This window comes from Camelus ferus, chromosome 22, assembly GCF_009834535.1.
Source record: "Camelus ferus isolate YT-003-E chromosome 22, BCGSAC_Cfer_1.0, whole genome shotgun sequence".
Classification (NCBI taxonomy): Eukaryota; Metazoa; Chordata; class Mammalia; order Artiodactyla; family Camelidae; genus Camelus; species Camelus ferus.
Window position 1 is genome coordinate 14,251,799 of NC_045717.1, and position 14,094 is coordinate 14,265,892.

At 39.0% G+C, this 14,094-nt stretch overlaps 1 protein-coding gene across 1 annotated transcript in view; it reads right to left on the reverse strand.

Moving 5' to 3' along the window:
* The window catches only part of GABRA1 (gamma-aminobutyric acid type A receptor subunit alpha1), a 56,413-nt gene that overhangs the window by 25,070 nt on the left and 17,249 nt on the right, over nucleotides 1–14,094 (reverse strand). Inside the window, exons 4-6 of the mRNA XM_014567945.2 lie at nucleotides 13,936–14,003; nucleotides 6,709–6,929; nucleotides 4,330–4,412 (exon numbers count right to left, since the gene is read on the reverse strand). Of these exons, the coding sequence (XP_014423431.1) occupies nucleotides 4,330–4,412; nucleotides 6,709–6,929; nucleotides 13,936–14,003 (372 nt within the window). The remainder of the gene's footprint in view (nucleotides 1–4,329; nucleotides 4,413–6,708; nucleotides 6,930–13,935; nucleotides 14,004–14,094) is intronic.

Genomic DNA, 14,094 nt, shown 5'->3' on the forward strand with positions numbered 1-14,094 from the left:
TGTTGAGTTAACACATCTCACTGACTTTAAAAGAAAAAAAGTGAAGCATTTCAGCATTGTATATGGTGGCATGATTGCATTTGTTAGGAAGATCTAAAAGTTTATTTTTTTAACAATCCCTCTGAAGAGGACAGAGCACATGTTTGAAAGATACCATATTGCTTCAAATTTGTAGGTACCTGTATTTGGTAAAATGTTTTTCTGGTCATGAAAACTCTTGTTTGTCGAATGGAAAGAACTTACCAAAGAGGACATATTGAGTTGGAGGTGACCTAGAATAAGTGAATGTCAACGTGGAAGGACTTTGGAGTCACATAGTCTATCTCGTCTTACAAATGGCACCCTAAGGCACAGGAACATTAAATGACTTGTCTCAGGGTGCATAGTAACTTAGGGGGAAAACTGAGATAAGGGCATAGAATGCCATTCATTCTACCCCACTGCTGTTAGCAAGGATTTCCTAGGCAAAAACTGAATGTCATATGCTCAAAAGCCAAGCAAGGATAATTGGTGGTCACGCAACCAATGATGAAGCCAGTTCTAGACCTTCCTTGTGTCATTTCACAACAAATTAAAGCTCTTGCTACTTCATTGCACTGTCATTAGCAGCAGTGCCAGGACCCTATCTTTTTTATACCTTGGCATGTGTTGCCAGTGGGCTGCTAATATAGCCGTAGAGGGAAAAGAAAAATGTGTTATCATCGACTTCTCATTTCATATAATTCAGTGTCTCATTTCTTGCAACTTCTTAGAAACTCCACTGTGTATGAAATCTACTAGAAAAAAGTCATTGTTGTGAAAGTGGAGATTACTCATTGTTTACGTCTCCCAGTAGAAATCTCTCAAAATGTGGAGTAAATTTACGTGATGAAAGTTGGTGTTTTAAACGCAGAAGACAGATACACCTCAAGTCTCAAAGCAGAGCTCCGCCATAGGTGATATATCTTATTATTTCTTGGTTTCAGTATCTGGAAAGTAGGTCCTATGAAAACTTGATTGATTTGACCCTACTCAGCATAAAGAAAAGAAGGTCAAAAAGTGTTTTCAACTACTTCATCAAAAATGTTAAGCTCAGATTTCAAATAAATCAGTAAATTACCTAAGAAAAATTTTTAAAATGAGACAACATAAACTTACTATCAGAAAAGCATCTGCGAATTAAGGCTGTCACTCCACTCTTATGGGACTTCGCTTTTCCATTTGCGTGAGGCAGATACACTAAATAGTTTTTTTAATTATTCATTGTTCAGAATTCATTTAAATTTCTACCTATCCCTCTCTTCTTGCTTCCAACATTGCTTGATAATCAGTCAGGGAACGATCATTTATTAAGTCCTCACCAGATCTAATACTTACCTAGATCTTACTGTCGGAATATAATCTGAATTAAACTCATATATGTGAATCATCCCATGCCACTGGCATATAATCTGAATCTCTTCTCCTAGAATCAAAGCTTTATTTTGTATATGTCTCAGAAAGCAGTTAGGAGCTGGCAGCTGCATTACATACATTGTCTTCGAGTAATCTGGCCTTCTCGAGAGGGCTTTATCCCCAACAAGCAGAAAGTATGATAGAGCACTGACAGTCAGAACCTAGTGGCGAGTGGTCAGGAAAACACCTGCATTTCCAAGTTTGGTGCTTATCGACATCTGGATGAAGCTGCTTCAGACACTTGCTAAACATTTACTGCATAAGGTTTTACTAAATGATTGCAAAATCATTGTGCTTATCTCTTCCTTATTCTCATCTCTGATATTTGGGCAAGATGGCGGCTTTAAAAATGGGGTTGAAGCATTCGTAGCCCACTTTGGCCTCAGTTTCTTCATCTCTGAAATGCACTCGTTAGGCCAGGTCAGAGAAATGACTAGCCAATGAAGGAACCATGGCTGTTGCTTCTCATGGCCCTGGCAGGCCACAGGAGCGAGCCCTGGCACCCTCCGCCCCGGGCACGTGCCGTCTGAGTCTGTTCTGCCCTGTCAAGAGCTCTCTGTGGAAGTTTAACTCCTCACAGTTCTTAAACCCTTGTTTCTGAGGCCATTTTTCCTGAGATTTAAACACTGAAGGGCGTTTAAAACCTGATCATTGTTGTCCTTATCCCTTTTATAAGTACTGATTGAGTGCCTGCGTTGTATTAGGCTCTGCGCTAGGAAATGCAGAACAAAATAGACTGTGCTCTCACGGAGTTTTCAGTCTCCAGGTGAGAACAATGTGAACCAATAAACAAAACCAATAATTACTTCTGTGATGAATGGTATAAAATAAATATGTACTGTGATCAAGAGGACCAATGGGACTATATGCAAATTTTGATAAGGTCTTCAGGGAAGGTCCCAGGAGATGATAGTTACGCTGAGATGTAGGAGATAAATAAAACCAGCCCTGCTAAGGACCAAGGAGATGAGTAACACAGGCAGAGGAAAGAGCATATGCAAAGGCTCTGAGATAGAAAAGAGCTTACTTATTTTTTTTTAAATTTCAGTTTTCTTATATGAGATGTTATTTGTTTTCTACTCACTATCCATCACCTCCTTCCTACAGTTCCTCCAATTTTCTTCTGGATGATAATGTGCCTGGTTAAATACACTTTTCCCAAGCTCCTTTGTAGTTAGCCTTGGCCATGTGACACAGCTTTGATTAATGAGATGTGGGAAGATGTCTGTTAGGATTTTAGGGAAAGATTTTACTTTTTTGATACAAGCGCTGCTCCTTCTTTGCCCACTAATCCTCTTCATCTTGAAGGCAGAGGCAATGGCTGGAGTCGCAGCAGCCATTTTGTCATCAGGAAGACCTTCTAAGGATGTCTTAAGACATCATCCTTGTTAAGATGCTGAACTAACCAGCAGTCAGCCAACAATCACTCACCTTCAATATCTGGTATGAAAATATAAACCCCTCTTTTCTTAAGCAAAGCTCACTGCTTAAAGCATTCCTGACTAATACACTAAACATATAATTAACTGTCCAAAGCAAGATATCTTTGAAGGCAAAAGGGGGCACTGTTAGTAGTTATACCATAATATTAGGCATGAATCCGTACTGTTTCAGACAGACCATGATGTGTGATATTCCTAACTATAAAGTTATTTTGTGGATTAGATGAGCTGATGCATATACGAGTATTTAATGCACTACCTGGTGTACAGATATCACATAATACATAATGTTATTGTTAAAAATAGAACTGGTAATCAGGAGAAAGTATAACAGTCCATGACATAGAACGTATATTAAGTTGGGAAAAGACTAGGCAGGAGGGAGTTACCAGCAAAGGCCTGTTTAGCTGACAGTTTTTGAAGGCGTTTATCCTTGGGTCTCAGGATAGAATAGATTTATAAGTAGAGAAAGTTGTCTCTCCATGGCCAGTGCTGCTGGGAGCCCAAGGGCCCTTTGCTATATTCTTTGCTAGCTGTCTTCCTACACTACCACTATTTTCCTTCTGTGAATCATATCTCCACCAAAATAGTTGCTCAGATTGCCTGTCTAGTGAGAACTGAGAGCAGGTTAGGTTAGTCCAGAAGGTGACTCAGTCCCTACATGGAACTCCCCTGCAGGAAGCCAGGAATACATCACTCCTCCTCGCCTGATGCATGCAAACTAATCAAAAGAGGAAAAGTAGGGCAAGCCCAGAGAACCTAACTCTGCTGGTCACTGTCTTCTGCTCTCCCCTCACGTGGGCCTGCAAATATTCTAGTAGAAACCCTAAAAGTTATCAGAAAGGGAGTTTAGGGTTTTAACCATTAAAAGCGTTCATACAGACATGAATTTCATGGGATATCCAAACAGATTTAGGACTATTTTTAAGACTTTGACTCCGAAGAGCAAATTCTTTTTTGGCTTTGTCTTTAGGTGTAGGCTTCATTATTAAGGGACCCTCATTCTTGTCCTTTGCCACCTACCAATATTTCCATCAGGTACGCATGTTGAATTATTCTTAAGACCAACCAGATGTCCATAGTGATATAAAAGAAACACAATGATTTCCACTTATCGGAAAAAAGATATTATCTATGAGGTATCTGCATCCATACTCCATTTGATTTTCTATGACCACAGTTTCAACAAAAATAGAATTTTTCCACTAAATAGTTAAATCCATTCTTGCTAGTCCAGGAGGTAGAGAATCGCCCCTTACTGAAATAATTTTAAAAAGTGAAGTCAAAGATGATGGCTTCTGGAGAGCACTTGCAGCAAATCATTTTTTAAACTTTCTTGATGTTCTTTATCTGTCCTTCTAACATTTATAACTGACTGGAGGTCTCTTGCTTCAAGAGGCCTCTCATAAGAACACAAGAAAAGAATTTAACAAATTAAAATGGATTTACTCACAGCTTCCAAATTTCAGTGGGCAGGCATGGGCATCCATAGGGAAGTCTTCCAAATGCATTGGACATTCAGCTCTCACCGTCAGCCTTCTCAGTTAAGGGAAACGGGGGATACAAACAAAAGCCCCATGGATTAGATACTTTCTGATGAATATGATTGGGGTATATTATTAACTACAGCAACCATATCAGCACAGCCGGAGAGACAAGCACAGACAGCAGTGCTATACTGAGCTGTCAGTGGTCCCCAAAGAGCTATTTACAACAATGGCTGGATTCTAGCCACAGTTTTTGTTTGTTTTGAGAAAAAAGGTGGCACCTGATTTCATAGGATGAGCAGGCGTTGCTCGTGTTTCCCAAAACAAGCCTCATCAACGCATCCACCTACCACAGCAAATCCTCTGAGAATAAAACAGGATGTAAACAAATAAACACATGGAAAAATACTGATTCTTGGTCGAGAAGAAGACATGGGTCACAAGGAGGGGTGGAGAATGTCTCCATTCCCCAGTGAAGCTCTCCCTCCTTCCTTCCCTAAAGTAGCACCAAGTGCATACAACAGCAAAGGAAGAAGGGAACAAGGAACTGTCCTCAAGCTTTGAGAAACTGAAATTAATGTGGTCTCCTTGAGAGTTTGTATGTGAGTTCACTCTATTCCAATCATTTAGTTTTATTTACAAATCCACTGCCTAACTGAAGCCAAGATGATGCAAAGCTTCTTTTTAGTCCCTATGTTCTGGGAATGTGAATACTGTTTATGTTTTAAGAAGGGTAGTTAAGAAAGGGATCACTGAAATACATCTGATCTCATTTGGTGGAACTGTGATGAGATCTATACCCAAATTCCTCATATAATTTTCAGAAAATGCATTTACCTATATTATTACATAACTCAAGAAATGTGGTGAAGTGGCTTTATGGCCATTAAAATCATGAAGTGCTTCTATTTATTAAAGCAAATAAGAAATGTGTACATTAATGATTAAACTCGCATCCTTTAAGTCAGATTATTAAGGAAAGTGATAACACATCAGCAAAGATGGTGAAAAACTGGGGCGAAGGGAGGTATAGGTTAGTTCCTGGTGAGGAATACCACATACACCAGGGACTGTTAATTGAGAAGCTTTTCAGTATATGCAATTCTCTCCCCCAGATAACTGCCAGCTGGCAGGAAAGAATACTAGATTTAGGCTCAAAAGTGTAGGATATTTTACAAGGGGAGAATATTTCAAACTTCAAGTATAAATAGATCTTGCTTGGATGATCTGGGAAGTTCTCAACACATCTGCCCACTGATCCTCTATTTTCTTTCTCTCTTTTTCTGGATTTTTCATGCTTTCAGTCCTTTTATACTTTTACTAGCTAAGTCCAACACCTATCTAAAGTCTCTCTTGAACATTTTTTTTTCTTTCTTTATCATATGGATACTTGGATTAAAACGCTAGAAATTCTGGCAGCTTTCTCCAAAAGCAAAATATCGCTCTATTCCTTCTCTAAACAGACTCTGCCATGTTCTAGGAGTTGCCTTCATTGCCTTTTCATACCAAAGAAATGATTGGATGGTCTGAGTTACCAAGTGGGGACCACATCTACAAAAACAACATCCTAACTAGTCATTTCGATATGAAATAATCTCTTCCCTTAAGAATGAGTCCTGGATAATTCTTAATTTCTCAAAAACTCGGAATATTTTTAAGCATCGTTGTTTTTTTTCCTCTAAAAATGTTGGAAGCTTTATTTGACTCATGTGTCTTTCATTCAACCATAAATGAATGATTGGTATCTAGATCCCAGGCTTTCCAGTAATCTCAAAACAGGTGAAATGTTTATAAGGCAAAAACATCTGCGTAGCCTTCAATTTAAGCAAAATTAGGAATATTTATATCCTCAATCTAATCAACATCATTGTGAAGTCCTATACTTCAAAATATATATTTCCACATGAATTTATGTTTAAAATTTTGAACTTTTTCTATTTTTTTGTTTTTCCCCTTCTTTTTAAATAGAAATAGTTTCAGACATATCCCTTGGGATAGCTTCTAGAAATTTAATCTAGATCTTACTGGAAAGCAGGAATACATGAGGTTAATAATAGTAGGGAGAGAAAGTTCCTCTATTAAATTAGAGCATGTTGGAGATCTATATTGCATTACTTAGTATACTTTTTTTTTTCATTTTTGTCTAATCAATTTGCTTCACATTTAATCCTTGCATAATATTTCAGCCAGCTTACTTTTCATACTAGAGTAATTATTAACATTGAAAAACAAGGGCAATAAGGAAACCAGATGGTCTACAACAGCCCATCAGCTTGACGCGCCTTGACGGCACATGGGAGAGAAAGTTGAGAAAAATTCGCAAATGGCAGCAAAGCCGTCCTCACCTCATGGTGTACAGCAAGGTCCCGTCCTCTGTGATCCGCAGGAGCTTGTTGGGCATGGTCATGTTGTGGGCCACTGACTTCTTTCCGTTGTGAAAAAAGGTATCCGGCGTCCAGATTTTGCTTGCCATGAGGTTATTTAGCCGGAGTACTGTCATGGGTCCTTTAAATTTTAACCTTTCATCCTTCCAGCTTTGACGGAAAAATACATCTATTGTATATTCCTAGGCAATTTTGGAAAATGGCAGAGTTCACTGTGCTGTATTTTGCATTGCAAATGGCTTGCAAAGACAGTGCATGATTTTTGCAACTTTGGAAGCAAAATATGAGCTAGATGATGTTTCTAGAAGGACATTTGTGATGGCCTGCACCTCCTGGTGTCAGGTGAATCATTGGGTAGCATAATTACTTTTTAAAAAATAGCTAAAGTGCCTGGAATATTTTTTGGTCAGAAAAATTCTGCTGATTGTCCTCTCAGATGCTTGAAAGGACAAAGTACCCTATTCCCACCTCTCCTCCATCACATTAGCTCTTGAAGAGATAGACGGCATTGCAAATAAAAACAAAACTCATGTTACAGGTTATTACATCCAGGAAAACGTTTTAATTAGACAATTCTAGTTATAAAAATGAAGCATAACGTTTTGGGGGTCCCTCCCATGGTCTCCGAAAACCATACACTCAATCCTACGACATCCATGGTTCTAAAGTGGATGTGATAACCCACTTTTCTTTTTGGCTAAGGAAGCATTGTTATGTATGTAGACTTTCAATTCAACACAATGAAGAAGATTATGAAAATAAGAAAATCATTCACTGGTCATTTGGATCTTTTCCAAAGGGAAGAATGCATTGTATGTGGGTGTGTCTGAGTGTGTGTTTGTGAGTATATGTGTGTTAGAGACACATGAGGAATGTGTGAATCTCATCGTCATTCACAGCCAGGGCATCAATTTATCTGAATAAACACAGCATCCCTTATGGCAATACCCAGAGACAAACATCTGCAAATCTGAAAACACGCAGTGTGACTTACCAGCTCCTCAGACTGAAAGGGGTAATCATAGCCATCTTCCTTGCAGTATTTGCTACACTGACACCAAATTTGGAACTCAGTGGTTTGAAATAAAGATTACCGCATTCTCCATTAATCTTAGAATGCTCCAAACTGGAAGGAAGACTGACTCGAAAACATCATGCTACATTTTCTCAATCCCCTAAACCCAGATGCATCAAAAAGCTGCTGCTTTTTTAAAAATTTTGTACATATTGTCTTTAAGATGTGCAAAATAAATAATGTCTGTGTTTAGGCTTTTTTGTGCATATACTTTACTCCGTATCTCTTTCCCAGGGTTTGAGCGAGATTGGGTAAAGATTGAATGAAGGTTTTCATAGCCCAGGCTTGGCACTGCTGAGTTCCTACCAGTCAAGTAACTAACAATTATTATTGGCTCCTCTATAATGCACCAGGCAGAGTGGTAAATGCTGATGGAACAGAAACAGAAATGTGTAACATGATGCCAGTCTATCTTTGCAGGCAAGAGAAGTGACCTTGTTTGTTTTCTCTCTGTCTGGAAGTGTCCGATGAGAGGCATTGGGATACATGACATAGAAATGTACTCAGCAAGAAACGTTTGTTAGCTATCTGTTAAATTCGACTGAGGGAGAAACTGTTTAGACTTGCAGGCTATTGGAAAAACTTGTGGAGGAGTAGGATGGGCATAGAAGGGTATTTTCCACAAGGATTACATCAGGAAGTGGTCCAGAGTAGCCATGCTTGCCCAGGAAGCAGAGTGCACAGATTTGCTCTGGACGGTGCATGTCTCTTCTCTGGTCAACAGAAAAGCTTACGAGATATGATGATGATGATATTTCTATTACTCAGGGATCAGCTACATAAACTCTGTACTTCACCCAGCTGAACGATGTTAGCCTGGTCAGGAGAGGCAACGGTCATTTGTCAATCAAGGTTCCAAAGAAGTCTATGCTGACCATGTTCCCATGAACCTAAAACATTTGTTCACTTGTTTGCCTGCTCCAAGGAGATTTCTGAATATAAAATAAATGTTCAGTATAAAATAAACTTAAAATATATGTATCATCACGTCTTTGACAAGATATATCCCAAAGACAAAGATTCCCCAAAAAAATTATGACAAAGACTTGCCCAGGTCCTAAGGTTTACAAGTTTGTCATATTTATAGCTAGCTTTCTTTTTTTTTTTTTTTTACCTATGCTAATAACAGATGATGAAAACCCCGAATTCATTTAAGATACTCTCTCTCTGAATATTATCCTGGTCACACAAGCATGCATGTGTGCTCACACACACACACACAGAGCAAAATTAACTAGATAAGCTTCCATCTTCATGTTCCCCTCTGTTACAAGTGGAGATGCAAACGGAAATAAAAGCAATTGATAATGATCACCTCCTGCCTATTCAAGAGTGTAAATATTTGGCGTCCCACGTTCTGAGAATGGCCCCTGTGATGTTGCCATGGTAACAGCAGGCGGCTCCCAGTACCCACTTGTATAGCATCACCTCTGCCCCACAGTCGAAATTTATTAGACCAAGATGGGCCAGCGCCCCTGCCTCAGGAAGCTGGAACAAGAAGTCATCTTCTTGAGGCCATAGCGTCATGGTTACAGATGTAAATTCTAAATCTGCTAACTAGAACTGAATTGTTCCCTCTGCCGGATGAATGGTCGTAGGTCATGCTGTTACCTTCTCTAAACCCCCGGTTGACAATCTATAATGGGGGATCATAGCAATACTTGTTTCACTTGCCTGTTATGAGACGTGAGTTAACACAAGTGAACAGCTTACAAGACTGTCCTGTAAGTTCTCAGCAAACATTAAAAGGTTTTATTTGTCTCCCATTTTCTTTTTTTATCAACACAAATTTATATTTGATTTCCAGGTAGCTGGGAATGAAAACCAGTGCTATTGCTTTGGAAGGAAGGGTGGTAGGACAGGAAACCTGAGGAAAGTGAGGCGGTGCTCATAACAAAGCAAAACAAAAGCCGAAGGCAAGAGAGAAGAGTCTACAAAAATGTGTCTGAACAAAGTGTGTCTGCGCTTTGGCGAAGAATGTGCTCAGAGTTCAGTGTTCTAGCCCTCACCACTCGAGTGAAAAGTTGAAAAGTTACCCTGTTCAATAGAGTAGGTCCCTGGAGGACATGCACCTTATTCAGAAGACTGGGACAAAACATCCGCTATGTTTCTAAATAAATATTGTTCCCAAGTGTTCCTGCTTGTACCATTTATTACCATTTCTGTGTGCTTTGATTTAATACATTTTAAGCACGATGGAAAACAGGGTTCTGTGATTGTGCTGCATGGATATTTCTGTCCAAACCTAGTGCCCTGGGAGTGTGTGCTTTGATTGCCAATTAATGGTTTTTAAAATAAAGTTAAGGAGTTGTCCTAATTTTGTTTTCTATTCCAGATGAAGTCAGATGCCTCGGGAGCTGTAGGGTCTCTAAGGATGGACAGCCTGAGTTCAAGTTGCTACCTAGCTGGGCCACTTTCCTCCTCTGGAAAACGTGGGTAAGAATAATGCTTGGCTGAAATATTTGGCATGAGGTTTAGATGAAATATGGTATTAGCATGGTGCCTAACATACTGTAAGCATTCAATAGTGTTCAATGTTGTTATGGTTATTATTATTAATTAGGTATTTTATTAGTTCTCAGTTTAAGACCTGTATTTCCTGTCTTGAAAAATAGCTGTGTAGTTCTGCCTTTTGATTTTGATAGCCTCTAAATCATGCTGCTTATGAATAATTCTCCCATAATGTAGTTTAAAAGATCAATCTTCTCAAAGTGGTCAGGTACAATTTCCACTAGCCACCTAGCAAATCCATTGCAGACCTATGGCTAACTGGAACCTTTGACAGAACAATTCAAATATTGTCCTGTTCAAGAGTTTGAGGCAAAACCGAGTATCACTGGTTTGGACTCTGCCCTTTCTTCCTCCCTGATACTTGACCAAAGGCCATGTATGAAAAGTAATTCTTGATAACCTTAGGGTTAATGCGGATCCAAAAATGAAGTGTGTACCTTTTGTCTAAGACAAGAAAAAAAATCACTTGTTCCTGAGATCATATTTAATCTGAGCCAATAACTCAAAGGCATGCCAAATACATTTTAAAAGTTTGTGATTGCATATGGCTTTATATGGGTGCTGTCCCTTAACAACTTCAACTGAGCATCTATGCTCTATGAGGCATCGTGCTAGGTGCCGGAGATAGAGAATAGTCATTTATGATGATGATGATGATGATGATGATGATGATGATGATGATGATGATGATGGGTAATATTATGATCAGTGTGTGCTATTTGTAATGCTTCATCCCCTCTCTTGGTGTTTCCATCTATGAGAAGAGACCTTCACCAGTGTAAAACTTCTGAAAGCTCTCCGTTTCCTCACACTCTTCTATTTGGGGAGGGGAGGAAGGAGGAGTAATTTAATTTGACAGGTGAATTTGGAAGGAGAAATCTATTTTGCCTATCTCAGCTTCTTCCTCTTGTCTTTTCCATTTTGGATACTGGCAGTCCATTAGACTCACAAATTCTGCTGCGTTCCTCCATGCTAGAAGTTCTATATGGACGGTCTACACCCTAGCAGAGGGAGGCCAACACTGCCTGCTGACCGTGTGGGTTAATCTGGCTGATCTTGATGTGTACTCTCTGGAAACCCACTTGTCTGCAGATACAAGCCACCTTCTGTAACACTGCCATTATTAGTAATACAGATGATAGTCTCGTTTTCCACATACCTTACTCTGCTGTCTTTCTCAAAAGGTTCAGAACTCAAGTAGGAAAGAGAGTGTTACTGAGTCCCATAAGATCTTAATTTTTAAAAGATAATATAGACTCCTAAACCTTTCCCCAGATAAATACTAATTCAACATTAACTGTAAAAGAGCAATGCATTTGATACTGCGAGGGATGTGAAACTAGAGTGTATTTCTGGTTTTTTTGGCATCACTTTAGGAAGATAAGACAAATAACTTTAAAAGCAGTGCTATACAGGAGAGCAAAAGCTAAATTGTACTTTGCAGTCAGTAAATGTGATCAGAATGCAGAAAAGGGAAGTTAATCTGTTATGGGATTAATAAAAAAGAGTTTTCATCAAGCATTTGGGTCTGGATTTGGGCTTTTGTGGAAATACAAAATTTAGATGGGTGGAGGAGAGAAGAAATTTCCATGAAGGTTGCACGGCATGATAAGAGATTCAGAGGCAAAAGTAATAATAGCTACTAATTATTGAGCACAAGCGAGAGACCTTTATTTACATATCTCTTTTAAAATTCCTAACAGTCTTACAAGGATAGGTAAATATAATATATCCAGTTTAGAAACTGTACACCTTACGAACTTATCCGATTTGCCCAAGGTCCTGCTGCTGGCTGTCAGTGAGGAATCTGAATTCAGCCAGCCTGAATCCTACAGCCAGCCCCGCCAGCCCCCAGTGGTGCGCCTCACAGAAAGTAGTGTCAGTGCTGGGAATGCTGGGGATGGGTGGTAAAATCATGTATGGCTTGTATAGGCTGCAGGCAGAGGAGTTGAAATTTGACCTCAAGCTTAACTGGGATCTATTGAATGTCCTTAATTAGTAAAGTAGCATCAGAGAATAGTGTCATGGGAAGACTGAGTTCCACTATGAGAGAGCTGCAATAGGTCCTCAGAGAGCAATCAACTTAGCAAAAATTATCGTTATCACACAGTATTTCAATAAAGTGGTCCACAGACTGACCACAGTGACAGAACGAATGGCCAGAGGAGCAAGTCCACAATGATGGCTAACCTTTATATTTCTAGTTCTTACGTCGTAACAATGGCTGACATTTGTTGAGTGCTTATTTTATGTCAAGAATTTTTAAGGACTTTTCATGTATTCATTCATTTCATACTTGTGACAACCCCATGAGGTATTACTATTACTCCCATTTTACACATGAAGAAACTGAGGCAGAGACAGATTAAGTAACTTCCCCAAGGATACACCCTAATAAATGATGAACCCAGGCCTTCTGGTTCTGAAATCTGTATTCTTACTATTGTTCTGCAGTGTCTCCCATGCACTCCACTGACTCTAATCTGTAGAGCTGGTGCATTTCATAATCTGTCTCAGATGCAAAGTATCTTATCCTAAGCCAGCATTTCCCAACGTTTGACTCACAGAGTACCAGTTCTACAGAATATCAACGGGTTGCACTCGAAGAAAAGGGTTCTGGACAAATATGATTGGAAAACACAAGATTAAATGCAGTTTAATTGTTTACCTTACATCATGACTTATCAGAGCTCTTACCCTGCTAAGCTGGGTGAACTGTGAATGTCCACCCTTTGGGAAATGCTGACCTAAGTTGATATTTTCTATAACTGATTCTGAATCATCTGAGCTACAATGAAATCAGAAGACTTTTATGTTAAGATGGTGTCAACAAAAAGACATTTCAAAAATAGTATTTAATCAATATGTCTTCAAAGTATTCCTAATGCTGTGTCATCATGGCCTCCTTATGATTTTTTGCTTATACGGAAGCTTGGCTGTTACGAGCTCAGAAATATTATATAATATCTGCAGAAATCTACTGATTTACCAACTCCCATCAGATAGAAGAGAAATTCATGTAAATTCATTTGGGAAAAGAGAGAACAGATATGTATTCATTTCATTCTCACTCTTAGAATTTAATGATTGCCTTTTGCAGTGAAGCTGAGCCTTTCCCACAGGTGTCATTTCATTCTCTGACTAATTCTGGTCAAGTATGCACTCAGCTTTTATACACGTTTCTCCTTTTTAGCCAAAAATAATTCAGAAATTGCATTGTTTACAGCTATGCCATAACAGGGCTGGCTATCCAGAAACCTACCATTCTTCAATCAATATGTCCTCCTAGCTAAAACACAACGTAATTCACACCATTTGGCTCACAGAATACAAGCCCAGGCAAGGAATAATTTCAGGGGTGAAAAAAAAGAAGGGTGCAGTGTTTGATAACCATAAATAGGCTTGATCTGGAAAGTAAATGGGCATTTTCTATTACGTAAACATTATATACATTGTTTATTACATGCTGTGCACATAGTAAGACCCCCAAATATAGCCAAGCTATTGCAAGTTGCTTCCTAAATGCCTTGTCTATATTTCTTCTTTTGAAAGTTAAATATAGAAACTATCCCCAAGAAACCCCAAAACGCAATGTCACTTACCATATCATGGTCTGAAACGGGTCCGAAGCTGGTGACGAAGATGTCAGTCTTCACTTCAGTTACACGCTCTGATGAAGCAGGAAATTGGGACAGTGAATGTCTATCAACAGCCTTTATTAGATCTCACCACCACATACACCCAAATGGGAAATTTATTGG